This window comes from Prionailurus viverrinus, chromosome E3, assembly GCF_022837055.1.
Source record: "Prionailurus viverrinus isolate Anna chromosome E3, UM_Priviv_1.0, whole genome shotgun sequence".
Classification (NCBI taxonomy): domain Eukaryota; kingdom Metazoa; phylum Chordata; class Mammalia; order Carnivora; family Felidae; genus Prionailurus; species Prionailurus viverrinus.
In genome coordinates this window covers 20,371,968-20,399,451 of record NC_062576.1, presented here as the reverse complement: position 1 = coordinate 20,399,451, position 27,484 = coordinate 20,371,968, and the positions used below count along the sequence as shown (strand labels likewise).

At 57.0% G+C, this 27,484-nt stretch overlaps 2 protein-coding genes and 1 long non-coding RNA gene across 21 annotated transcripts in view; 1 reads left to right on the top strand and 2 right to left on the bottom strand.

Moving 5' to 3' along the window:
• Window positions 1–12,179, top strand: part of KDM8 (lysine demethylase 8) — a 34,902-nt gene extending 22,723 nt beyond the window's left edge. For 2 of the 18 annotated variants that reach the window (XM_047837391.1, XM_047837407.1), the window contains 2 exons: window positions 25–4,656; window positions 4,855–10,789. In XM_047837391.1, coding sequence (XP_047693347.1) covers window positions 25–189 — 165 coding nt within the window. In that variant the 3' untranslated portion in view covers window positions 190–4,656; window positions 4,855–10,789. Of the gene's footprint in view, window positions 1–24 lie in introns of those variants that run through there. The other 16 variants (XM_047837401.1, XM_047837400.1, XM_047837409.1 and 13 more) reach the window with 16 other exon arrangements.
• Window positions 3,025–27,484, bottom strand: part of NSMCE1 (NSE1 homolog, SMC5-SMC6 complex component) — a 31,092-nt gene continuing 6,632 nt past the window's right edge. For both annotated transcript variants that reach the window (XM_047837422.1, XM_047837421.1), the window contains 6 exons: window positions 9,702–9,823; window positions 8,787–8,864; window positions 7,414–7,560; window positions 4,732–4,848; window positions 3,643–3,763; window positions 3,025–3,222 (listed from right to left, as the gene is read on the bottom strand). In XM_047837422.1, the coding sequence (XP_047693378.1) occupies window positions 3,143–3,222; window positions 3,643–3,763; window positions 4,732–4,848; window positions 7,414–7,560; window positions 8,787–8,864; window positions 9,702–9,823 (665 nt within the window). In that variant the 3' untranslated portion in view covers window positions 3,025–3,142. The remainder of the gene's footprint in view (window positions 3,223–3,642; window positions 3,764–4,731; window positions 4,849–7,413; window positions 7,561–8,786; window positions 8,865–9,701; window positions 9,824–27,484) is intronic.
• On the bottom strand, window positions 15,296–26,511 carry LOC125153919 (uncharacterized). Its single transcript, XR_007147621.1, has 3 exons — window positions 25,381–26,511; window positions 18,688–18,848; window positions 15,296–18,424 (listed from the first exon to the last, which is right to left on the bottom strand). It is a non-coding gene; the product is annotated as an uncharacterized LOC125153919 (long non-coding RNA).

Here is a 27,484-nt window from a genome sequence, read left to right as displayed (position 1 = left end):
AGACCTGGCAAGTGTTTTCTTCAGGTTGACGTGGAGAACCCCGACTTGGAGAAGTTCCCCAAGTTTGCCGAGGCCCCGTTCCTGTCCTGCATCCTGTCTCCCGGAGAGATTCTGTTCATCCCGGTTAAATACTGGCATTACGTGCGGGCTCTGGACTTGAGCTTCTCCGTCAGCTTCTGGTGGTCGTAGCCAGGGCAGAAGGGTCTGAGTTGCCAACGGCAGTCACGGATTCACGAGTTCCCTGTCCCACGCCCGGCCTGGGGCTGGGTCCCGGCATCTAGAGAGAAGCCAGACCCGCCTGTGCCAAAGCCCTCGCCGGGCGCCGGGCTGTGTGCTAGGCGGACGCAGGGCCCGGCAAGGCGCACGTTCCGGCCAGGGATGCGCGGCAGAGGCCGGCGGGCGGGACCCCAGAAGGATGCTCTGCATGGAGACCGTGGGCCTCCTAAAGCCGGATGCGGTTGGGACGCGGGCAGGCAGTGTGGGCAGCGGTAGAGGGTGGGCTCTGAGGTCGGCTACCTGGATTCCAACCCAGCCCCGTGGCTTAACTGCGGCGTCAGATTTGGGGTGGAAACCTCGTGGGTGGGTCTCCATCTGGGAAACGGCAGCCCGAGCCCCCACCACAGAGAATTCCAGGGTCAGTGCTGGCACAGGGCCCCTGCGGGTCCGTGAACGCTCGCTGCTAATAATCACTAGGATCGCCACCTACTTGTTCGTCATGACTGCGCCACGGCCCACGGACTGGAGAGGCGGTGCAGGTCACAGGGGAGGGTCCTCATCGGCTGGCTCAGCTCAGACGGGTTTCGGTTGTCGTCACGGAGGCCTGACCTGCCTGCAGGGAGGTGCCTGCCTCTCCTAGCCTGCCGAATTTTCAACGCGCACCCTCCCGGTAGACAGTTCCCCAGTCGAGAAACAGCCATCTGCGGCCCCCGGCGGCCCCCCTCCTGCCCCTCGGTCTCATTCGTTCCTGTCCCGCAGACAGCCTTCCGCCCGGGGGGCCAGCTCCGTGTCCGTGCAGCGCCAGGGCCCTCAGGCTCAGAGGCCCCAGGGAAGATTCGGGCGGGCCTGGGACCCACGAGTTCCTGGAGCCGGAGCCTGGCCGCCCGGGTTGGGGCTAACACACACCGCAGGTGACCGAGAGGGACAGGGAAGCGTCGGTGGGCAGCCGGAACGCTAGCCGCTCGCGTCCTCTGCCACCAGGCCAGGGCATCGGAGCCTCATCACGTAGGTCCAGGGGCTCAAGTCGAGCGGGACCCCGTCAGGATATGCACGGAGCGGGGGAGGCGTTGGCGGGCAGGGGGTCGGGCACACGCTGACTCCTGCAGGAGGGGGTGTGCGGTCGGGGTGCAGCACTGGGCACGGTGGGCAGAGGCGAAGACGAGCTATTTAGGAAGTGAAATCGAGGGTTCTGTGGGGACTGCTTGCTCCCCTGTCTGGCGTTAACAGTTATTTGCCAAATTCTGCAGATGAATTAATACCAAATGGCAAAGGTATCGAGGCATAAACTAGGGCTGCCACCGTGTCTGGCTCACTGGCTGTCCGTGAGGAACGGTGGGGGCTTGACCGCGTCACGGACACCCCTCCCCACCCGAAGGGCGGCCGTGTGGCTCCAGCGCCTTACCCATGACGGCCGGCCAGCCGGCCCCCCGCTTCTGCTCCAAGCCGCTGTTGACGAGCAGAGGCCCGTCTGTAACGTAGGGATTCTGAAGTTAGGGACGAGGATTTGGGCGTTAAAACACGGTACGGACGCCCGGCCACCCACAGCGGACGTCCCTTGTTTGGTGGCAAGACAGCAAAAGATAAAACCTTCGTGTGCTCTCCGGGCAAGGCTCCCGGGCTGCCGGCAGCACCAGCCAGGCTAGCAGAGGGCTGCTTCAGTCCCGAGGAACATGGGCGAAGGTCCACTGGGAATAAGAGTGCTCGCCTGCTGCTGGCACCACCGAGGAGGGGCAGGCACGAGGCCGCGTCACCCACCCATCCACCCGAGTCCCACACAGGCACGCATGGTCTCCGGCCGGATGGGGCCCGCCCTGGTGGTCACGAGGGCCTGGGGGTCCGGAGAGGAGGGCGACGGTGCAGGTAGTGACGAGTGCCACGAAGGAAACAGAACAGGGTGACGGGGACACGATTTACCGTAGACATGTGAATAAGCCAGAATGAGCGGGACACCCAAACTGGCAGTGAGGTTTGAGGGGGACCTCCCCGCAGCAGGTGCAGCAGCCCTGGGGCAGGAAGGCCCAGCCCTTGGGGGAGAGGAAGGAGCCGTGCAGGCGGAGCAGAGAGAACTGGGTGGCCGGAGGGGGCCCGGTGCAGCCAGCACTGGGACGGACGAGGGCGCCGGGCCAGGGAGACAGGTCTGCGTGCTGTTGTGTGACAAGGGCCGGAAGGGGAGGCCCCAGGAAGCGGGACAGCCGTGAGCGTCACCGGTCCAGTGACCGAGCGAGCGGTGTCAGCAGGGAGCCGAGCGAAGACGGGCTGTGCAGGGAGGCGGGCAACGGCCCGATGTCCAAAACCTGGAGCATCAGGCAGGGTCTCGAGAATTGCACTTGAGGGTTTTGGTAGGAGTCTTCGGGAAGTTCACGTTGGAATCAATGCAGGGGAGACCAGAAGCTGGGGGGGGGGGGGGGGGGGGAATGTCCCCAGGGACCAGGTGCTCAGGGCTTCCTGACAGCTGGGACTTGTCTGCACCTGTGTGCGATGACCCTGCCCTTCCTCGAGGGCCAAAGCACCTGGCCAGGCAGGCAGGCAGCGGGCTGTCCCAACTGCCCAGCCCTTCCAGGCCCCCGGTTCCAAGGTCGGTCTTTTCTCCGCTGGTTTTCCTGCCTTCCGGTCATCTCCACAAGCTTCCTCCTACGTCCCAAGAAATACCTTCTCTGAGTAAGTCGGTGGGGATGCTCTCCGTTACCTGCCTGACGCTCCCGAACCCCCCAGGCGGGCTCTCAGTTAAGGGGGGGCCCAGGAAGGGCCACGACGTGAAGCTTCCTCCGGGGGCGCAAGACCCACACAACCAGAGACTCAGGCCGCAGCCACGACTCCTTAGCAACTTTTATTCCAGACCTGCTAACGAGCGAGCGAACACAAAGCAGCAAGGGGACTCGGTGGGACGGGAGACGCTGACGCTTCTCTTCCGAACAGGGCCCGCCAGCTAGTGCTGCCTGGACCGCGAGGGCTTTTTGTTCGCCTTGGAGGTCCCGGCCTCCTGCTCCTTGTCGGGGTTGAAGACTTCTGTACACGGAAGAGGCCGGAAGATACCGTGAGCGGCAGGGCAGGTGGCGGCCTCGGCCCGCCCTGCTGACCCGGCACCACGGCCGGCAAGGGATGGGCACTGCCTTCACCTCCCACCCGCACGCAGCTGCCGGGGGCGGGGCCGGGGGTGGGGGTGTCTCGTCTAGACCAGACCCTCATGGGCCTCATGAGCCTCATGGGCCTCATGGGCCTCATGAGCCTCCTGAGCCAGGGGGTTTCCGCTGCGTTCTGAGGGCCCCTGCAAGCGTGTGCGAACACAGGCGTCTGCTTACTGCGGGAGCGGCTTGCCCTGGAGGGCCGGGGACCCGCGGACAGACCCACACAGGCGGAGCCCTCACCTGAGGGCTCCCCGTCCCCGGATGTCCCCGCCCTGCCCCCGAGTGCCTGAGGGACGCGAACCTGGTATCTCGTGGGGCCAGTAGTCGTTACAGTGGGGGCAGCGCGGCTCCGGGGCGGACTGGAAATACTTGGCGACGCACGGCAGGTGCATCCTGATGCCGCAGGTCTCGCAGCTTTGCCCCTGAAACCAGAAGGGCGAGGACTGAGCGGCCGCGCGCGCGCCTCCACGGACACACGCGCGCGCCTCCACGGGCACACGCGCCTCCGGCGATCAGCGGGCAGGACGGCCGGCAGGCTCCGGAGTGTGGTCTTTCGGGCCACAGACGGGTGACGATGACCCCAAGGCCCTCAGCGCGAGGGCTTCTAGGAACTTTTATTAGAGAGTCCCACGCACACACGCACGCAGGCAGAGGGCGCTCAGGATGCTACAGGCCGGAGCGCAGCGGCACGGCCAGGCCGCCTCAGAAACTCGGGGTCCCGGTGTACGCGGCCCTCACGCCTCCGGCTTTTTGGACGTGGGTCGGAGGCTTTACGAAAGCACGTGGGGGGAGGGGGGGCGCCCGGGTGGCTCAGTCGGTTAGGTGACCGCCTCTTGGTTTCAGCTCAGGGCTCGAGCTCACGGTTCGTGGGTTCAAGCCCCACGTCGGGCTCTGTGCCCACGGCCTGGAGCCTGCTTGGGATTCTCGCTCTCCCTACCTCTCTGCCCCTCCGCCTTGCATCTCTCTCGCTCTCGAAGAAATGAAACTATAAAACTTAAAAAAAAAAGCAACCGTGTACTCTGTTCCAGAAATTCCGGCCCAGGGAAATAATCACCAAGCGGCCCAGGGTACAGGTGCACAGAGGCTCACGGGAACGGAGCTGACGACCATGGGGGGGGGGGGGGGGGGGGAGCCCCGAACGTGCCCCGCCAGGCGGGCAGCGCGACACAGAACAGTGCCCGATGCGGCGGACGCCGGCCACGCCACTGCCAGGCCACGCAGGCTACGCCAGGCTCCTGAGAGCCCTTCCGGGGGAAAACAAAATCAAGCGCGCCCCGGGACTGGACCCGGGGGACCCGGGGCGAGAGGAGGCAAGGTGGGTGCTGTCGTGGTGGCCCCAGACCCTTCGGATGCCTGGGTGTGCTCGTGCGGGGGCGGGGCCCGCGGGTACCTGGATGAGGAGGCCGTGGCAGATGTTGCAGGTCTTCACGGCGTCGGGGTACGTCTCCCGGATGTACTGCTCCATCTCGAGGATGGCCCGGCTGTGCAGCGTGAACTCCCCTTCTTTCTGCAGGCACGGCGGGGGGCGGTGAGCTCTCGAGCCCCTTCCCCTCCCGGCGGTCCCGCAGCCCCGCGGGTCCGGCGAGCTCACGGGGCCGGGTGCCCCTCGCACGGCCGGCGTCCGCCTGCCCCGCCGACGGCTGTCCGCGCCGGCCCCTCGGCAGAGCCTCACGCGTGTAAGGACTTGGGCCAAGACCCAAAAGGGACCCGAGGAGGGTTCCCCGAACCCGTGCCTCAACGGGCGTGGATCCCGAGTCCGCGGGTGGCCCCCTCCCACGGTGAGGACACGGGCGGAGAGGGGAGGGAGGCAGTCTCCCCACGGGGCGAACTCGGCACCACCCCTGCCCGTGCTCTCCCCCCCCCCCCCCTTTTCCCCCACACAGCCTGTAGCTCCCGTAGTTCCCTCAGCTGGGGCAAAGCAGTTCTGCAACCCCCTTTCCTTTCCATCTGTAACTTGCCCACAGGGAGCTGCCTGACCAGCTCCCTCCCCAGACTGTGGGCCCGTGACTGCCACACCAGGCCCGGTTCTGCTCTTGTGGGGACGCGCTCCTGTGCCCTGCACCTTGGGGCTAGGTGCTTGGTGGTCCTGTGATAAGCCTCTGAGGGAAGACGAAGTCGACCCTGCGTGGGGACCACGGAGGATTGCTCTGGGCCCCAGTGAAAAGTTCGAGTTCACAGTCGGGCCCAAGACACGTTTACTCAACATCTACCCGGCGCCTGAAACCATGCCCGGTGCTTATTGTTCCTGACCCTACTGGCCTGGGGGGGCGTCACAGGGAGGGGCAGGGGCAGGTGAGGTGCCCCGCCCACCCCACCCAAAAGACCAAGACTCCCGAGATCTCCCAGGCCTCGCCTCACCACTACAATCTGAGCTCAGGCCTCGCATCCGGCCGGTCCCTGCGACATGTGGACGCTGGCTGTCAGCACACCCACGCTTCGAGGATCCATGGTTTAGCTGGGCCACCTCAGGACCTTCCCCAGAGCCCCGACCACCCGCCTCCGGCCCCTGCCATCGCGACACGGTAAGTCGCGGGGCCAAAGCAGGTGCAGGGGGGCTACTGGAACGGCTCGGGGTGGAACACCAGGTGACTCCAGCGTGTTTCTTCACGAAGGTCAATTACCGTCTCCTCTTCGTCTGAGGAGCGAGCATTTCTTGGTATAGTTTTTGGCAAGTTTTACGTAAATTCTGTCCCTCTGGCACGTCCCTTACCTATGTGGCCATCCCCTCAGCAAGAGTTTACAGCGCGCCTACAGGTGCAACAAGGCACAGTGAACAAGTCGAGGATGCCAGCCTCTGTCCTTAAACACTTGTGCGGTCTGACCCAGCTCAGCCAGTTATCACCCGAGCCGCTCGAGAATGTTCCGTACTGCCAGACGCCCCCAAGGGGAAGGAAACCCGTGACAAAGCAATCGGTAGGGAGCTGCAGTCACCCAGACGAGGGCCGGGTGCAGGACGCCAGCCAGACCACGGAGCTGCGGTTTGTTCAGCTAAAACCAAAGCAGAGGGGCTCTCCGTCTCCGCGGGGCAGCGGGGGACGCGTGGCCATGGCACCGGCACGCCCGCCCTGGCGCCCCTGTCCGCAGCTCTGTGGCCCGTCCGGCCTCCCCTCCGGTCAGGAAAGCACCTCGGGAGCCGAGCACTTGTGCACTCAGTAATCGGCGGCACTCGGTACAGGACGGCCGCCCCGTCAGAGGGCAACGGCCCAGAGCGCCGCAGCTTTGGCCACTGGAGGCGGGCCCTCCCTGGAAAGGAACCATCGCGTCGGCCACGAGCAGTGGTCCCCGGCCACGGTCTGGCCGCCGAGCGAGGAAGCCGAAGGCTGACCCGAGCGCATCGTGCACGGGCACAGGCCGCGGCGAGCGAGAGCCGCGTCCGTCTGGCTCGGGTTTCCGGGCGAAGGTCTCGCCTTGTGTGGGAAAGCACGGAGACGTCTGCCCCGCTCCGGTCAGCAGAAGCGGACGTGGGGGGGGTCTCGAACCGCGAGCGTGCAGGGAGGTCTGGTCCCTTCCCGGGCGCCGCGGCTCCTCTCCGGCAGTTCACCCACACGTCCTCCCTGCTCCGGCGGGCCACCGGCTCCCTGAGAGGACTCGAGGGCGCTAGCCCCGAATAACGAACACCGACGATAACAACCACCGATAACCTTGACGGTGGCAGCAGCTGCCCTGGGACCCCGGCACCAGGCTCTGGCCATCTGCCGTCCCATCCCCGCCCCGAGGGGACACTCCTCCTCCCCTCCTACAGGAGAGGGGCTCCAGGCCACCTCACCGGGTCCCAGGCCCAACGCCAGAGCGGCGCCCTCACCCACGGTGCACACGGACCCGCCTCTGCGGACCGGGGGCTTGAGCCCGGGGGGCGCGTGCTCTGCGCTTCCGGCCGGGCCTCCTGGACACGTGACGTGAGTGAGCAGGAGGCCCCGAGCCGTTCTCGCACCCTCACGGCCGGCGTTAAGGCAGACGAGGGGCCCGAGAGGGCCCGGCTCAGCGGACCACCGGATACGATACGGTTCGGGGGGAGAATTTGCTATCCGGTCTGAACGGCGAGCCAGGCTGGGGAAGCCGCTGGACACCGTACCTCGATCAGCCATTTGTTTTGTACAAACTTCTGCAGCACCTGCTCTGCTTCCTTCTTCCTCATCTTCTTGCCTTTAAGTTGATCGACCAGGTTCAAAATATTTGTGGAGGACGCAAAGCCAGTCTCCGAATCAATAATCAGTTCCAACTGGAAGAAACAGCAGGTACCACGTTCATCTATTAAATCGGCAAAAACAACGTTTAAGCAATAACACCGATCCTGGCAGGGGCGCCGCGAAACTACCCATCACGGGCAGAGCTGAGCCCTGGAACAATCCTTCTGGAAGACAGTTTAGTAGCGAACATCAGCAGCCGTGACCACGGTCAGTCCCTCTGTCTCAACGGTCACCCTGTGACACCATGCCAGATGGATGACCCTCAGGCCCCCCGATCCGGAATCGGCCCCCTTGCCCCCACCTCCCCGAAGGCAGAGAAGCCGAGGGATGAACGAGTGGATGACGAGGCGGCACCCGTCTACTCAAACGCGGGCAGGAGAGCGGGGGCCGAGGGGCTGGCTGGAGGCAGGGAGGGCGGGAAAGCAAAGCCCGGGCGAGCCAGGGCGCAGGCCCACTCGGGAGCCGCAGAGACGCCCGGAGCCCGGGCCAGGAGGGGCTGCCGGGCACCGCCCCCGAGACTGCTCACGGCAGGGCGGGGCCACCAGGAAGGCCGGCTTTCCGCACGCGCAGGAGCGTCTGCGGTCACAGCCGGGTCCTCGACCTCGGCTGCCGACTGCCGTCAGAGGAGGCTCGAAAGAGAGGATTCTAGGACCCGTCACCGGAGACCCGGATCCGCCAGATGTGGACGAGACCGGATGTCTCGACGCTCCTACCTCCCGGTTCCTGGAACGCGGCCCGGGCTGAGAAGCACCGCCTTGACCCGGCGCTCGGCCGGGTGAGTGACAAGGGGGCTGAGGGAAGAGCCCTGAAGCCGGGGAGGCAGAGCAGTGCCTCTCCGATGCGGACGGGAAGGGTTCCACGGGATGCCCTTGTTAACACGGACGGCCGCGGGCCGCGGTCCGGGCAGGGACCGGGATCCGGCCTTGCCAGCGAGCTCCCTGGCGCCTCGGCCGCCGCCGCCGGGGGCTGGGCGGTGCGGCGAGCACCAGGCGGGAACGCCGGTCCGCCTGCCTGCACCACACACCCAGACGCCCGGTGCTCCACCGACCGGGGTTCACATCTGGACAAGCTCCCTCCCAGGCAGCCACGGCGCCCTCCCGAGCCGGCGCCCTGAGGCGATGCGCTGGCCAGGGACCCCGCAGATGGCCATCTGGGGCCGCAGCGGTGACCCTCTACGATGGCAGTTTCCGTTTCTAACGCTGAAGACGTCAAGTTTCCCGTCGCAAGCCCGGCCAATGAACAACCATACTGTACTCACAGCCTTTCTAAACAGATCCAGCTCGTTCTCTGCAAAATCCGAGGCCATTTTGGAAACCGGAGTCGTTGCAAGATTCACCTAGAAGACAGGTCAGCGTGACGGTCAGGCGGCGCCCTTCACTGGCCGCCTCGCCCAGCCCCCTCCTCTGTCCAGTCCCTGAGCGCCGGGGTGCGGGCACTGTCGGCCACAGGGCCCGGATTTGGGACCAGACGCATGTTACAGACTTGGGTGTCCAGCTCGGAATCCCCGACTCTCGGAGATTTCCAGAGGCGGTGCGGGAGCTTCCGAAATCAGGCACATTTGGGGAACTCATCTTCACGCTTAACGGAGCTTCAAATGCAAAAGGTGCCGCGAAGCCCGCGGCGTTTCCGCAGTTACTCAGCTCCACGACCCTTCTCCCCTGGAACAGTGTGGAACCCCTGGCCACATCTCCTCCAATGGTCTAAGGTGCTCAGTTCTGCCCCACCTGTGCTTCCCCTTGCTCTCTGGCGGGGGGCTTCCTGGAACCCGAATGGCTCAGTCCCCAGGCCCCCCGCCCCCCCCCCCCCCCAGTTTCTCTTCTCACAGCCTCTGTGTCTTATTCCAAATGAGAAACCGCTTTCCTCCTTTAATCCTAGTATTCCATACATTTGAGATGACTTCTTACGTCCAACTGTCGACAGACAAAGCCAAACGCGTGCTGCAGTGTCCCAGGCAGGGGCAGGGAGGTGAGCACTGAGGTGACAGCCCCCGGCCCTGATCACTGCAGAGGATTCGTACAGTGGCACCAGTGACCCGGAACCGGGCTGGAGGGGGAGGCGGGGCCAGGCTGTGTCAGTGTCCCCGGCTCCAGGGCTGCCGAGCTGCCGGGGCAGGGGCACCTCCACTCCCGCAATTCCTCACGGGAGCCACGAGAGGGCGCCGGCGTGCACTCACCAGCGCGTAAACGGGTCTCCCGTCGTCCTCCGTGGCCCCTTTCTTAATCTCAATATACAACGACTCCAAGACGCTGTTAATGTTGTTGATGAAGTCCTCCAGCTCCTCCACGGCGGCAGTGCCTGGAGAGAAACGGGATGGCGTCAAGAAAGTGTAGCCATCTTAACCACTCCGTCAACCCCAGCGCAGGCCAGCCAAGCCAGAGGCAGGCGAGGGCCCAGCCCGCTTGGGTGGATGCCAGTCTGTGTGGCCCCTTCCTCCCTGAGTGTGCAGACGGGGAGGGCGCTGTGCGTAGGAAGGGCCGGGAAACGGCGTCCGAGCCTGCCGCGCTCTCCCTGTCCTCGCTGGGAGCCCCCGGCCTGCCGCCCCCTATTCCCTGCTCCGCGCCCCTCCCCACGCGGAGCCTGTGCCCGCACGGCCTCACGTGTGCCGGGTCCGTCTCTATCCCATCTTCCCTTTATCCGCCATCCAGACGCGTACCGAACGCTCCCATGCCAGGCCCCAAGTGCCGGGCCCGGGGACAGCGGGCGGCAGTGAAGACCCACGACAAGCAGGGCGAGAGCAGCAGCTCACACTGAGCACCACCCCTGGCCCCCAGTGAGAGGCTGTGCTGGGTGCTTGTCACAGTCGTGAGTCCATCCTGCCAGCTGCCCTCGGAGGCAGGTGCTAGCGCCCTCCCCTAACTCGGTGACCAGGCCAAGGGGTAGAGGAGGGCGGGCTCACTGGCTCCGGCCCCTTCCCGGCTCCGTGTGCTGTCCCGCCTCCACGCTGCCCAGTCCCCCCGCCCGGGGCCACCAGCCCACGGAGGAGGTGTAGGGACAGAGCCCGGGGCTGCAGTGAGTGGAGGGAAGAGGCCTGGGGTCCACCAGGCTGCAGGGGCGGCGGGAGCCCTGGCGCAGGGCCCCGGAGACCAGGGCAACGTGTCACCTTCCCCTGCGGGCCCCAGGCAGCCCTTCAGAGTGGGAAGGAGAGAAAGGACGTAGTCGGCTTTGCGTCTTGGAGTTACCCTTTTGTGTACTGTGATCCTTTTTCTAAACAAGAAGTATTTACTACTGTTTTCATTTATTAAAGTAACTCCAACAGATTTATGAGAAGGAGCCATCATAAAAACCGACAATATGATACCACTTACCTTAGGAACGACAATGAAACCAATGAAACAACACTGCAGGAGAAAGGCCTGGAAAGACACCCACTAGGCTGATGACTAAAGCCACCGTCAGGAGGGAGACACAGAGGAGGGGACCACATCCCAAGGCACTTGAGCTTTACCTGTATCAGGCTTCCTACAGAGAGAGAGATTTCTAAGCCCATGGTTAAAGCTGACAAAATAGCAGGTCACGCTGGTGGCAGTGAAGGTCACAGCCACGTGGGCCACATAAAGGAGACCGTTCTGACACAGGTACGGGGGGACACTGGGGGGCCCACGGAAGCTAATGACAAAGACCATGACACAACATTAATATGCAAATCTCAGCAGGCCTCAAAGCTTCCTTTTTAAGCAGACGTGTTTAAATAACAAGTCAGTATTGTTACTGATACTGGGCGGTACAGTATCCACAGGTGGTACGGGGACACGAACTGTGAGGACAGCGGGACAATAGAATTTGGTCGCAGCTGCTGGAAAGCCTGTGATCAGAGGCTGGACAGCGTTTCCTCCCTCCGGGCCTTTGCTCACCCCCTCCTTTCTGGAAGGCCTCTTCCTCCTCACCCCCCGTTTCTGCCTACTCTGACGGAAGCCAGCTCAAACAGGACTTTTTTCCACGAAATGTCCTCTGCGGCCCCCGGTGCACAGTGGCCTCGCCTCTCTTCCTCTTCCACACCAAGCGTGAGGGCCTAGAAGCCCTTTCTGCCACAGAGCCCCGCCCCCCGCCTGCCCGCCCAGGAGCCTGGCTGCGTGGTGACCAGGCACTCGGGAGCCACCCCTCACCGACAGGGCAAGTGACAGGGCTCTTCCCCGGGCAGGAGCCACTCGGTCCACCCAATATGACACAATGGCAAGTCCCACCTCCCTCTGAAAGTGACACTGCACATTTTCCACTGGAAAGGCCACTCCTGGGTGTCGTTCAGAAAAAATGTACCCTGTGGGCAGATCACAAACACTCCAATACGTCGGAGTTTCCAGATACCCTGTGTGCGTGGAGGGTATGAACCGCTCGGCCCTTCCCCCTCTCCCACCCTCCTGTGCCGTGCTGTCCAGCCTCAGTTTTCAGAACCGTGAACGTTTTCACTGGATTTTCACTTAACAACAACACCAACAACAACCACTTCCTACTGCCGTGCTCACTGCAGAAACCAACCACCTGCTCCACGGCTCACATTCTCTCCCCTCTTACCCTCCCTGACCACACGGCTTCCTATGTCAAGGCCACGTCCGTGTCCCTGTCTGCTGCTGACGCTGTGCGTGTTTCTCGGGCCCTGTGCCATGCTGTCTCCCTCTTGATCATCCCCTAAGAATAAACTTCTCGTGTTCAGTAACACCGCTCCTGGATTTGAGTTTTAGGGGACAAGTCCTGCCTTACCTTTCTGGGGGACCCCAGCTGAGTCCCCCCCTTTCTCTCATCACCCCCTGCACCTCACCTCCAGCTTCACATGTGTCTAGAACACACCCCCCAAACCCTCTGTATAGCGCCAGCCCTCACTCCACCCGCCCCCCCCGCCCCCTCCCCCCCCCCCCACTGCCCCCGGGTCCCGGTCATGTCCCCTCCCATCCCCTCCCGTGCAGGCCTCCTCAAGCACTGCCTTCCCTGATCCCTTGGCTCCAGCTACAATCTGCCCACCCCAGATTTGGTAACTACCAGAGTCACCTGGTAATTTTCAGCTGCCAACAGCAATTTCCACCCCTAACCAGACCCTAGCTTTTTTTTTTTTGTTTTTTTAACTGTCTTTCCCCTCTATGTGTGATTTTGGAAGGAGAATAATTCCAGGAACCCACATCCAGAGAAGCAGGAGGCAGGAAGATGAGGGGGCCAGATCGGAGGTCAGCCAGGTGTGGGCCAGTCTAGGAAGCAACAAGAGGAGGGCCACCGGGGGGCTCCAGCTCAGCCCCGAGAGGGAGGAAGCACAGAGAAGCGAGGAAGGCTTTGGCCGTAAGGTCGTCCTGTGTCCTCGTGCCCCTGGGGTCCTGCCCATTCCCCAGCCTGGCCCCCAGCTGTCAACCAGTCTTTGTGTGTCCCTTTCCCACCAGCCTCCCAACACGGTTCTTTTAAAGTTGGCCAGAACCGGGATCGATCACTTGCTGCCAAGATCCCTGACATGCACGTCAAGGGTGCCCACCAGACGGGAGCCTCTGGACCTCGGGTCTTATGGTGAGCTGTTCTCACTGCTGTGCCCCCACTCCCCGCCCTATCCCCAAGGCCCCTGTGGAGCAGCTATGTTCTGTAGACCCGTGCGAACACGCTGGGCCAAAGGACTGTCAAAGGGTCCCTTTGGCCCTGGAGCCTGAGTCCAGGGTCATGATAAAGGGCATGAGATAAAAGACAAAACCACACACTTCTTGGTTCTACGACTGACGGGCTTCAGAAAATTCATAACATCAGTCCTCCCTTCAGGATCCCGAGCCAACTGAGAAAAGAGGCAGGCTCGAGCTAAGTTTCCAAGTCACTGCCTTTGCAGGTTGAGCTGAGTCAGAGCCTGGGTCCCTCAACACCACCGACCCGCCATCAGCACCACGGGACGACCAGCTCCAAGAAGTGAGGAGCCCGGCCCTGGCCCCACCCTGCTGTCTCCTCTGGGAGCGGGAGACACCCGAACCAGGATGCTCGGCACCACGTCTGAACCGAGCAAAGGTCTATGGATCTTACGTCACCCCCCGCCCCGGGTCCTCTCTACGTGGGAGCAGGCTGTACCAGGGCCTCCCCCGTGGGCTACGGCAAAACTGGGCCGCACACGGCGAGCCTACGCTTGTGTGGCTGGAATTCACCTTAATGCGTGCTGGGCGCCACTCAGGAGCCTGCTCCCTTCAGCACGGTGAGAACAGACCCATAATGTGAGCCGTTAGTATCATCTGTCTCTACAAGAGGCTTGGGGAGGGTTCAGTCACGTACCCAGAGTTCCCACGGCTTAGATAGGGCACCCGGGCCTGCCCGACACCACTTCCCAAGCTCCTGGGCATGAAGCCACAGGGCCCCTGGAGAGCAGAGCGAGTGTTCTCTGGGAACACACGCTCTGCCATGTTGCGGGGTTGACAGCCCAAGGCCCAGGAAGAGGACAGAACAGCTCCTTCTTTAGCAGGAAATGCCCTTCCGATGGGACAATTTATAAAAGGGGACTCAGGTACGCCTGGGTGGCTCAGTCAATTAAGCATCCGACTCTTAATTTCGACTCAGGTCGCGATCTCGAAGTTCCATGAACTCGAGCCCCGCGTCGGGCTCCGCGCTGACAGCGCGGAACCCGCTTGGGATTCTCTCTCTCTCCCTGCCCCTCCCCTGCTTGCACTGTCTCTGCCTCTCAAAATAGACTAATAAACTTAAAACACAGGCGGGGGTGGGGGGACTCAGGGCAGTCCACAGGCTGGGGCAGCACCAACCAAAGAGGACACCATCCCTCTGACAAGCGAGGCTGCTTCACTCGGAGGCTGTTTTCCTCTGACCACTTCTATATATACTATTTCCTTTTCTTTCAAAATTCAGTTTTAGTTTAACCAACAAACCCCTGCCTGCTAAGCTGGGTCCTTGTTTCCCAGCAGGCTACTGGAACCCAGGGCACACCACACGCTTGGGCGGCGGGCGGGCGAGCGGGCGGTCAGGAAGTCTGCTGCCCTAACTTCTGAGCCACAAACAGTTTTGTTCCAAACTAGGCACTATAGATAGAAAACGCTATTTTTAGGTAGAGGAAATAACAGCCTAAAATTAAAGACCCCAAGGGACGGAACCACTTGCAGGCCAACCCGCCCCGTGACAGGCCTCTCGTCTGATGGGCCGGCCGGGTGGCCCCCCTGAGCACGGAGCTGAGGATGGGGCGCAGAGCAGCCCCCCGCCCCCGGGCCGGGAAAGGCTGGCAGGCAGAGACACGGGGCGGCAGCAGCGGGGGAGTGGGGGCGGGGGGCACGTCTCAGCCCGTGACCTTCACATCCACCGGCCTGGGGCGAAATGGCTCCCCGGACAGTGGGATACGTGGGAGAGAGCTGGGAACCGACAACGAGACCGCTCCCCAAGTCTGGCTGGTTCACGGTGCTGAGAAGAGCAGGGGGAAGAAGCTGTCTTTCATGTGGCAGATACATTAGATAAGTCGCTCTCTGTATCTGTGCACCATTTCACTCGGTGCCCCGGTTCCTCTCCTTCGTGATCTCCGCAGAGCCTCACGAACAACCACCCGGGGAGCCGGGTCGCAGCACGGTCTGCACGTCGACGGACACCGAGGGCCACAGAGCTTAAGGGCTTACCAGAGATCACAGGACCCGTAAGTGACCCGGTGCAGACGGGAAATCAGATGTCTGGCCTTTAGTCTGGCACAGCGACAAATGGCCTCGAGCATTCATTAAAACAAAGAAAAAATGTTGCTTAGATACACCGCGATGTCTGAGAATTACTTCAGAATAACAAGGGTTAAGGAGGTAGGAGGTAAGCAGATAAAACAGAATTAGTCATGAGTTGCCACCGTGGCTGGGCGATGGACGGGCCTCACTGTATTCTTTGACTTTTCTGTGTGACTTTTCCCATTTAAGGGTAAAAAAATACCTCAGTGCTCAACAGTATCACTCGATGCCTTCACCCTCAGGTTTCTGAATCGAAAAAGAGAAACGGGGCAGTGCCCTCTGACAAGGTAGATTCGCTCAGAGCTCTGATGGCTCGGGGTGGAGAGGCTTTTAGTAATGGACAGTTTTTAAATCTCAGAGATCTGTCTGCAAGTCCACAGAGACTCTTTTTGCCGTGTTTTGTTTTTTAAATCAACAGATTATTTTAGTTAGAAAGGCTGCTCTGGGGCCTCGCTTCAAATAACAGCACATAAAACTTGTTTTACACTGTTTGGCACAGTTCCCACGTTTTGGCCACAGGCACCAAGTGTTCCAAGACCCACGACGACACCGCGGCCGGTGGTGACGGGGACGTGCGCCTACCGTGTCCGTCTGTGCGGTAAACCCACCTATCGGCCAGCCCCCTCACCAGGGGTGTGTTGGTCAGTGCTGCGGTCGGCAACAGAACAGTGCCGCCTCCTCAGGACGGTGCTGAGCCGGGCAGCATCCTGAATTACGTGACTCATCACAGAAAACTAAGCCGCCTGCAGCAGAACCTCACTACCGATTCCATTCGTGCGCATGTCACTTCGTCCCCGCCCTTGACAACAGGTGGGCCATCTGCCACTGGGACCGGCGGTGGCCCCCCACTCCCCCCACCAGGGATCCCCAAGGAACTGATGCAGGGGCTCCGCGGGGGGTGGCCGCCCACCCCCTAAAACCAGAGCGGCTGTGCCTCATTCCGGGTGTGCAGGCTTCCTCCTCCCCAGCTTTCATCTGAGCACAGCCTGCTGCTCCTGACAGAATCAGACGCCCGCAGACGCCAGGCAGAAGCACAGACGTGGACCAGCGCGGGCGCAGCGGGTGAAGTGGGGAACGCGCGTCCCCCGAGAGGAGCAGGACTTCCTCTGTTCCTGCCACAGACCCAGTCTTTGGATTTTTGTGACAAGTCTGTCAGTGTTTGTTTTTTAACGTGGGAATTAATTTTTAAAACACTGTAGGGCAAACAATCCGTATCCGTCCGCTACAGACCACTGACAGTCCCCAGTTTTCGAATTCTGACGTGGGCTGTGACCCTGCCATAAAGAGACACGATGACGAACGAGGCCACTGTGTTCCCGGAGCCACCAGATAAGAGGCGGTGGAGAACCCGAAGGAACAGACTGTGTCACGCTCATTCTTCTGAGAGACTGAGCACGGGCAGACCTCAGACCTTTCGTGGGCTTGGTTCCAAACCACCACGATAAAGTGTCGTCGCAATTAAGCAAGTCAAACGCATTTTTCGGTTTCCCGGTGCATAGAAAAGTTACGGTCACGCTACACTGGAATCTATTAAACACGTGATGACGTCAGGTCTGCAAAAACAGTGTGTGCCTTAATTTAAAAATACATTATTGCTAAAAATGCTAACCATCATCTGAGCTTTTGAGTGAGTGGTAATCCCTGATCACAGATCACTATAACCAATATAATAATCATGAAAAGCCTGAAATACTGCCATATAAGCCAAGGGCAGATAACGTGCAAGAACAGGGCTCTGACCCACAGTCCGCAGCACCCAGCCCAGAGGAGGAACCCCTCATCCACAGGAACCAGCCTGGGGCGCCAGCCTGCCGCCTAGAAGCCAGACCCGCAGGAGGCCAGACCTCCATCTCCAGCAACCGGCCCAGGACGCCAGACAACAGCCCCCACGATAACTGGCTCAGGGTGGCCAGGACTCGCTCTGTAACTGACAGCTTCCCTAAGTGTTCGTTCCTGTGTCCAACTTAGGACGCCAGCCGGAGGTAGCCAAACATGTTCCCCCAGCCGGGGGCGGGGTGTCCCGCTTCTAGGAAGCCCGCCTCCAGCTTCCCGGGCCGCCAGCCTCCGGTCAGGCTACACCGAAGCCCTCCACTCTCCCCACTCCCCTACCTGCCCTGGAGTCTCTACCGAGACGCAGGTGAGGTGAGCGCCTCCCCTGCCCGAGCACGCTCTGTTCTGAATGCGCAGCCTCGGGGTGGTCTTTGCCCAGGTCCACGTGCGAGACGTAGCTCAGGGCCCCGTGCCCAGCAGGGGTCAGCAAGGCGGCCCGGTGTTGTGAGTGGGCCCCCAGCGCGGTCAGGGGGAGACTGGCCACTTTCTCCAATTCCCTACATACGGCCCCCTCACCTTCTCCCCACGGTGTGGACCAGCCTCCCACGGTCTCCCGGTGCCCACTCTAGCCCTCTACCCCGTCACCACGCACAGCCAGAGAGGGGCCAGGTCCCGGCGGCCCCTCTCCGCACGGCCCCCGGTGGCTCATCTGTGATCCCGAGGCGCGCCCCCGGCTCTGCACTGCAGTTGCGCGGGCCTGCCGCCGGCCCACAGGGCGCCTTCCCAGCTCAGTACCACACGCATGACTTCCTCCCGCTAGGAAACCGTGACCACACTTTCTGGATTTTTGGAGAAAACTCTCAGCACCAGAAGTTCAGTCCTCTGGTCTCTGTCGCACTATTTAGCAGCCTGACGGGTCTCCTGATTGTCCCCGGGCCCGTGGGGTCAGATGACCACAGAGGAAGGAAGGGGCAGCAAGGGGCACGTGCTGAACACACACCAGGAAGCACTTTGTGCCAGGCATATGACAGAAGTCTCCCTGCACACCCTCACAAGTGTCCCATGAGGTAGGTGAGACTTCCTTCGTCAAACAGAGAGCTGAGGCTCAGAAACTGAAAGAACTTTCCCAGTCCCCGATTTAAACCTCTGTCCGAAGAAATGGTTCACTGCTCTGGCCAGAGCTTACCCGTGACAATCCGGATTCATCCCCAGCCCTCCACTGCCCACACACGACCTCCCTTGTGTTTGGGACCCAGTACAAAACACAACCCAAAACCAGTGACGTCTACACCTGGAAGAGCGTGGAACGCGCAGAAATCCGTGCCGGCCGCTGTGGATCCGTCCTGCCCTGGGCGCCTGAGCTACACACGGTCAAGAGTGGGCTGGGATCTGGACCCATCGGGTCCTTCAGGAGCCAGGGATGTGAGGACAACGTCTGTCTCCTCGTGGTCATGGAGCCTGCTGAGACCCGAGATTCCTGTCGAAGCACAGTGAGTTGTGGACTTCTCTGTGTTCAAAAATTCACCCAGTGCCATTTTAGACGTCGCCTTTCACGCTCACTACATGCCAAATCCCCTTTAACTGGGAAGCCAAGCGGGTTGTGATGGTGGTAAGTCTACTAACTGTTCTTTACAGTCAAGGGGGAAAACGGTACGATGGATCATTAAAAGTAGGGGGATGTTTATTGGGAGCCAGCTTCTAATTACCACCGAGTCCTCCCCGGAAAGAGAAGACGCTTACAGACGCCACTGCACACGCGAGATGAACAGCACAAGTGTCAACGTCGCTGTGACCCTCTGTTGACGCGCGCTGAGTCCTGGGAAGGCACCGGCGCGGCGAGGCCAACAGCCGTGTCACTCAGCAGGAGAAAAGCAGAGCTAGGATGAAGGCAGGCACGAGGTCTGAAAAAAGTGGAAAATACCTGTCAAACCCCAATGTTCCTCTCATACTGTGGTGGCTCGTCTATTTTCGGTACATTCGTTTCGGTTAACTGGTTTTTCGCTCGAACGCCGTAGTATTTGTTCTGCTCGCTGAAATAACGTCGGATCTTAATTTGTTTCATCGAAAAGTGTAGAGATTCTACCTAATTTGTCCTTAGGACCACAGATAATGAAAAGACCCCCTACACTTAACATACAACAACGAGCATACAACTGACGACAAAATGTGAGTGCTGGAATACAGAGGGCACTCACGGCCATCTGACAAGCGCCAGAAAAGAAAGGACGCTGGGGAAGAAACACCAACGGATACTACATCTAGGGCGTAAGGGTGGTACATGTGCTTTGCCTCAAAGAGCTTCCCTGCAAAGTGCTTCTGAATCAGAGTCACAGAATCAGGGGAGAGTGACGTCACAGCGCAGAGACCCGGCAGGCGCGTCTGAGTCAACACTACGCGCCACCGGGCGGGATGCGGACACGACCACTTCTACAACATTTCTGCCGAACGAAAAAGTACACCCATAACCGAACCAGGAGGAGGCACCAGACGAACCCGAACTGAGGGAACATTCCACAGCTGTGCTGCCTGATACAGCAGCCACCAGGCCCGGGGTGGCCCGGCACTTGCACTGTGCCTCGTCCGAATTAGGTATGTCCTGTGTGTCAAATACGTCCTGGATTTCAAAGACGTGCTATTACAGAATGGAAAATATCTCATTAATAATTTTTGTATATTCGTTACATGTTAAAATGCTATTGCACCTGTTTCTTTCTACCTCTTTTGTAAAATTTTTTTTTTCAATGTTTATTTTTATTTTTGGGACAGAGAGAGACAGAGCATGAACGGGGGAGGGGCAGAGAGAGAGGGAGACACAGAATCGGAAACAGGCTCCAGGCTCTGAGCCATCAGCCCAGAGCCCGACGCGGGGCTCGAACTCCCGGACCGCGAGATCGTGACCTGGCTGAAGTCGGACGCTTAACCGACTGCGCCACCCAGGCGCCCCTTTCTACCTCTTTTGATGTGGCCACCAGAAAACTTTAATTACAGATGTGGCTCACATTGAATTTCTATCAGCTCTGTTCTACTAAATAACTAACCTGGGGCACCTGGTGGCTCAGTCGGTTAAGCATCTGATTTTGGCTCAGGTCATGACCTCACAGTTCGTGGGTTCAAGCCCCACGTCAGGCTCTGTGCTGACAGCTCGGAGCCTGGAGCCTGCTTCGGATCCTGTGTCTCCCTCTCTCTCTGCCCCTCCCCCACTCGTGTTCTGTCTCTGTCTCTCTCTCTCAAAAATAAATCAACATAAATAAATAAATAAGCTGTAATCTTCAACAATGTCAAGGTCATAAAAGTCAAGGAAAGACTGAGGAATGATTCCCGACTGGAGGCGTCTAAAGAGACAACCAAACGCAACACGTGACCCCGCGGTGGGTCCTTTGCTACAGAAGACAATATTGAGACAACCGGAAAACTCCAGTGGGGTCTGCAGATGAGAGGGCAGGGAATCCTCAACGTTAATGCCCAGATTTGAATGGTTATCCTATGATGACAGGAGAATGTCTTTGCCGGGAGGAGACATTCCCTGAAGAATTTGGTGGTAATGACAGAGCTTCAAATTGGGCTATTGGACCCTGGACTATTCTTACGGTTTTCTGGTGAGTTTGGAATTATTTCAAAATAAAAAACAAGTTTAAAAAGCAACCCAAGGAGCTCCAGTGAAGAAGGCACTCTGCAAGCGCGCCACTGATGCGGGAGGCAGCATGTGACCGTGGGGGGGCTGGAGCTGGTGTGAGAAGCAGCTGGGTGTTGGGTGACAGCACACCCGACTCCCAGGGGTCTCCGCTTCCGCGTCTGTAAGGTGAGCAGGCTGGACCCCGCGATTCCCTAAAAAGCGAACCTGTCCAACCAAAACACAGAAGACCAGACCCAGAACATTTTAACGAGGCCAGGGACTCAGAGTCGTCGTCAGACAACTGTGGGCCGCGGCAACCTTCTGCTTCTGTTCAGTAAAGCCACGTGATAAATGGAATAAAGGTTCCAACCAAGAGTCAGCCTCCAGGCTGGCACACCCTCAAGCCCCACACTGGGCAACACCATTCTGTGACCAAATCATCAGGCTTAAGCACCTCCTCCCCAAGGGCCTTGGGCCACTTGTGAAGGCTTCAGAATTCAGGCTTCCGACGTTCGTTCTGTTTTCTAGGAAACCGAACCAAAGAAACTTTCCATGGCTACGTGACTGTTCCATAATCACTTCCCAACTCTCTTGTGAGTCAGACTTCAAGCAAGGTGCTCCTCCGGTACACTCTGGATACAGGACAGAAAGGATACATTTCCTGGATGGTGTAATCATTCCCGTAGAGGCCAGCACAGAGGACGCAGAGCCTCACCGGACCGCAGGAATGAGCTCTATTCCGCGCACCTGATTTATCCCCTAAATTTCACCATCTTGGGCACTTAGAGGCTTTAAGCACCTGCCACACAGTATCTTCATAACCTTCACAAATAACCCTGGGTGACAGATATCTCCAGCCCCGCTTCACAGCTAGGACAACTGAAGCCCTGAGGCTTAGTGACTTGACCAAGGTTATACAGCCACCAAGTTGCAAAGTGGTTTCAAATTCAGATTTTTTTAAAAAAAATAGCTTTGGAGAGACAGAACTGACATACAGTGAACCGTACCTCTTTAAAGACACAAGTTAGTAAGTTCTGACACATGTGTACACCCTAGAAACCATCGCTACAATCAAGACAATACAATCAAGACCCATCACCCCCCAAAAGTTCCCTCAAACTCTCGTAATCTCTCTCTCTCACCCCTCACAACCCTCCCCTACACCATCACCAGGAAACCAGTGGCCTTCCTGTCACTTCACCCAGGCACACACTGTCTAGGATTGCACGTAAATGGAGTCCTGCTACAACACGTAATCTCTTCCCCTGCTTCTTCCACTCAGCATAATCACTCTGAGATTCATTCATATAGCAGCATGTAGCAACAGCTCGTTCCTTTTTACTACCAGGTAGTATATTCCAGGAGACAGACCCTACCACAGCCCATTTACAGGCTCGCCTGTTGATGGACGGCCAGGTTTCCACTCTGTGGCCGTTACGAGCAAAACTACTCTGAATATTTACACACAAGCCTTTGTAGGGACATGTATCTTCGCTTCTCTTGAGTCTAAAAACAAATACTTGAAACAGAAATGGCTGTGTCATAGAAGCGCCTGCGTTTTTTCAAAATGGCTCTACTCATTTTAGATTCCAACAGAGAGAGTTCCAGTGCCTTCATTCTCTCGTCACTACTCGGTACGCAATCTTTTCAATTTTGGCCTAACAGGCGCGTTGTGTATCTCACTGTGGCTTCATTCTGCGTTGCCCTCAGGAAGCGGAGCGCTTTTCACGTGCCTATGTGCCGTCTATAGAACTTGTTCGGCGAAGTGTCTGTTCAAGTCTTTTGCTCATTTTTTTTTTTTTTTTTTGGTTGTAGGTTTCCTAACTGTTGGATTTGGGGAGTTCTCTATATTCCGGATATGAGTACTTTATTGGATTGTGATTTGCAAACATTTTCTCCCAGTATTTTGCTTGTCTTTTTATTCCCTAAACAGTGTATTTTAAAGAGAATTTTTAAATTCTGAAGCCCAATTTATCAACTTGTACTCTTACGGATCATACCTTTGTGTTATACTCAAGAAAGCTTTGCCGAACCCAAGGTCACAAAGGTTTTCTTCTACGTTTTCTTCTGTAAGGGTTACGGTTTCAGGTTTTACGTTGTGGTCTATGTTACATTTTGAGTTAATTTTTGTATATGGTGCAAAGCATGGCTCGAGAGTCATTAAAACATGGGGTTATCCAATTATTATACCAGCATCATTTTTTGAAGAGTATTTCCACTGAACTGCCTTTACGTTTTTGTCAAAACGTAGCTGTCCATCCACATGTGGGTTTATTTCTAGACTCTCTCTTCTACGAGTTTATCTTTAAGTCAATACCACACTGTCTTGATAGGAGAGCTATATATTATGTCTCAAGATCAGGTAGTCACTCTTAATTAACTTTAATTCATCAGTGTTAGCCCTCCAAGTTTGATTGTCGTTTTCAAAATTGTTTTGGCCTTTCTAGGTCCTTTACATTTCCACGTGAATTTCGGAATCAGTCTGTGAATTTCTACAAAAAGTGCTGCTGGGGTGTGACTGGGGTTGAGTTGAATCTACAGACCAACTCTCGAGGAGAACGGATTATCTTAACAGTATTGGGTTTCACAGCCCACGAGCATGGTGCGTCTCTCCATTTATTTAGATCTTCTTTGACTTCTCTCAGCAATGTTTCGTGCATTTCAGTGCACAGGCCTTACAGACTTTTGTCACATTTATTTCTAAGTATTTTATATTTTTTAATGCTATCTTGAATGGTACTTTCTAAAATTTCAATTGCTGATGATTCACTGCAAGCATATAGAAATACCACAAACTTTTGGATGTTGATCCTGTATCCTGCCACTTTACCAAACCTACTTATCAGCTCTAGTAGCTTTTTTGAAGGTCCATCAGATTTTCTACATAGAAGATCATGTCTTTCAATCAACGGTTTTACTTCTTCCCTTCCAATCTGAATGCCTTTTCTTTTTTTCTTGCCTAAGTGCACTGGCTAGAACAGAGATTGTTAGAATGGCCATTCTTGTCTTGCTCCCGATTTTAGGGTAAAGTATTTAGTCTTCACAGTGAAGTATGTATGATGTGAAGCTGAAGGATGCACACAGAACCCCTTTAGGAGGTTAAAGAACCTTCCTTCTTTTCCTACTTTGCTAAGGGATTTTGGTCAAGAATACATGTGAGGTTTTTAAACTCTGCAGAGCTGTTGAATCCTCTCTCCTGCTCTAAGCCTGTCCTGTAAATCTGCTTCTCCCCTGTAGTTTCCTGTAAGAAACCTTTGGGGCATCATGCCAAGATAGACATCAGATTTTGTCAAATGCGTCTTCTGCACTACTGACACGATCACATGGTTTTTCTTTTTTAGTCTGTTAATATGGCAAACTACATGGGTTGGTTTTCAAATATTAAACCAACCCTGCATTCTTGGGCTAAACCCCACCTTGGTCATATTGTATCATCTTTTCTATATATTGCTGGATTCGATTTGCTAAAACCGTGTGTTTAAAATTTTAGCATTCATATTCATGAAGGACCTTGGTCTTTGGATTTCTCTCCTCGCAATGTCATTGTCTAGTTCTGGTATCAGGATAATTCAGGCCTCGGAAAGCGAGCTGGGAAGCATTCCCTTGTCTTCAACTTTCTGGAGGCGCGTGGGTGGAACTGCTAGCACCTCTTCCTTAAACACTGCAGAACTTACCAGGGAAGCCGCTGTGCCTGGAGCGGGCAGGATTCCCAGCCCTGTGGACATCAGGCACTGCTTCAGTCTTAGTCTTTATTTATTTATTTATTTATTTATTTATTTATGTATTTATTTATTTATTTTGAGAGAGAGAGTGAGAGAGACAGAGGGAGATAGAGAACCCCAAGCAGGCTCCACAGCACAGAGCCGTCAGCACAGAGCCTGACGCGGGCCTCGAATTCTAGAGAGGTGAGATCACGACCTGAGCCAAAACCGATCCAAGAGTCAGCCGCTCAACTGACTGATTCTGCTCCCCCCGCGCTCCCCCCCCCCCCCCCGGTGCCCCTCTCTTTATCCTTCCCACCACATCTCTGCCCAGCCTCAGGCTGCTCACCGGGTAGCTCAGCCCTCAGCTGACAGCCCCCACCTCCAGCTCTCTCTGCGCACCCCCTCTGCCACTCTGACCTGCCAGCGCTTTGGTCTCCCTGAGCCCCCATCCCCATCCCCTCAGCTCAGCCAGTCTGTTTAGTTCTGCTTAGGTTCTCCGCCCCCCCGCCCCACCCCGCCCCATGGCCTGAAAACAGACTCAGGGAAGTGAGCCCAGGCAACTGTAGTGCTCATTCCCTTCTTGCCTGTGGCATAAAAAAGATACTTGGTTGTCATCCCTGGTCCCTGGCACAGAACTCCTAAAACCCTTGGAATTTCCTGAGCAATCAGGGTAACACAAGTGTTTTGTTCTAATGAGGTGACTCTTGGCAGGTCCCTAAAGAACTTCAGGATGGGAGTTGGCTGCCAGAAAGACCAAGGCTTGATTGGAAGCCTGGAACTTTCAGCCTCATCCCCATCTCGGGGAAGGACAGAGGGACTAGATAGGGGGAGCTAATCACTGATGGCCGGTTCATCATCGACCACGCATCTGTAACGAAATCTCCATGAAAACCCTCAAATGATGGCATTTAGAGATCCACATCAAGGTGCCGGGAGAGAGCACCCAGAAAGGGCATGGAAATTCCGTGCCCCCCTCCCACCCCCCTAGGCCACCCTGCCCTAGGCATCTCTCTCTCCCATTTGGCGGTTCCTGAGCTATATCCTTTATAATAGGCCAGCAAATGTAAGTCAAGTGTTTTCCTGAGTTCTGTGAGCCATTCTAGCAAATTACTGAACCTGAGGAAGGGGTCATGGGACTCCCCACTTGCTAGCCGGTCAGTCAGAAGTATAGGTGGCCCAGACTTGAGACTGGCGTCCGAAATGGGGGCAGCCTTGTGGGACGAAACCCTGTAACCGTGAGATCTGGCCCCAACTCCCGGTAAACAGTGTCAGAACCGAGCTGACCAACATCCAGTTGGTGTCCAGAGAACTGGAGAGGAGGTGCTGGAAAAGACAACACATATTTGGTGTCAGGAGGGGAAAAAAACCTTCACTGCCCATCTCTTAAGGTATCACTGTGCTTCGCTGACCAAAGTCTAGGGTTTCAGATATCTTGTCCGTCTTTTAATTGTTTCAGACAGGAAAGTAAATCGGTCCCTGTTACTCTATCTTGGTCAAAAGTGGAAATCCTCAAATGCAAGTCTTCTTAACCATCACTCCCTAGGCTTCCTGTCCCTACTTCCGTCAAGGGAGGCTTATCCTGGAATCACGAGTCTGGTCTGCATGACTCACGAAACCCAAGGCAAAAGCAAAAGCTGTGTGTCTATGTCACCAGTCCCTAGCACGGGGCCCTGGCCCACAGGAGGCCACGGCGGGCAGTGCTGCGTGACCTCATGCACGTACACAAGCTCTGGCTCACAACCCAACGTGCCCTCTTCACGCACGCGGGTCCCCGGTGCCACTCGGAGAGTCCAGACACGAGGCTTTACAAAGCCAGCACGCCAGAACGAGATCTGAACTCTCGCTAGCCAAGAGAACTGGGGAATTTATTTCTCCCACTAGTGACAGGAAGAAGACAGCCCAAACCAGAGCCCAGAATAGGAAGTATTTTTGATAAGCTGGATGAAAATCCATGGGAAACTGTAATCACAATAACTCGCAGAAGACTCAAATACCCTTCTGTTTCACAATTATCTTAGAAGCTAAGTGTTTTTCCAGTTGGTAAAAGGGGACTTTCCTGGGCATCTCTTCAAAAGACAGATAATAATGGTGGGTCTTGTAAGTATTTACTTAATTTGAATAATTTCTTTCTAACGTTCCTTGCTTGAAAATCTCTAAAATAATAACACTCCTTGAGAAAAAGCTTTTTTTTCTTTCTTCTTTTTTTTTTTTTTTTTAAATGAAGGCTAGGGGAAAATGAACTACAGTTCTATCCTGATGACCCAGCCGTCACTTTATCTTGACGCACAGATAGGGCACATAAAACATGAAGAATAAATTAATTCCTAGATATATTGTACAGGACTTTCCTAAATTAGGTCATAACAGCTTTAAAGGTCAAACAAAGAAAAAACACTTTCATTCTTAGTACTAAGGCAGCATGTGGCTCCTTGCAGTGAGCTACGAAACTTCCCCATTAGCATTAAAGCCCACATTTAGGACTTACATGAGAAACTGAAGGCGAACAGAAATGAACTGCCATGTAGTCAAAAAACTAAGAAAAACATTCTTATGCCCTTCACTGGAGCATACCAAGGGGTGGGTGGTTAAAATCCTCTTGTGTTTTTTCAGAGCAAGGACAGCTAGCTTGGCAGCTGTAATGTTCCTTTTCCATAAAGGAGGCCCTCACCAAAGCCCTCTATTCACCCCAGCGCCGGCCAACTAGAACGGGTATGCTTTCACCAGAAGGAGAGTCTTCCAGCCCAGCACTAATGATGTGCTTTCCCTGCTTCAAGTCCTTCCAGACGTCCACCCTGTCCCCGGAACTAAGTACAAAAGAAACCCCATTACCGTGGTGTCTATACGACAGGTTGTTCCTGATGTGTAAACCTACACGCCAAAAGAACATATGTTGTTCCCACACATCGTGCTTTCCTGCCTGGGGTCTCCCAAAGGATGTCAGGCGCAGGTCAACGAAGTCTGGATACATGGGATCACACAAAGTTACACAAGTTTCCTCACTGTAGGACGCCTGCAAGCATTTCATTTGTCAGCGTGGACCAGCAGGCCCAGAATTTCGCACGGGATGCCTCGAGGGGCCAGTCCCCCCAAAGCTAAGCACCCTCTGCTCTCCCTCCCACTCGTCACGGAAAAGCGCCTGTCTCTGTACCCTCCGTCTCGGCCTTCCTGCTCCCATCCACCCTTCACCTCTCTCCATCTGGCTTCTTCTGCTGTGCCCTGG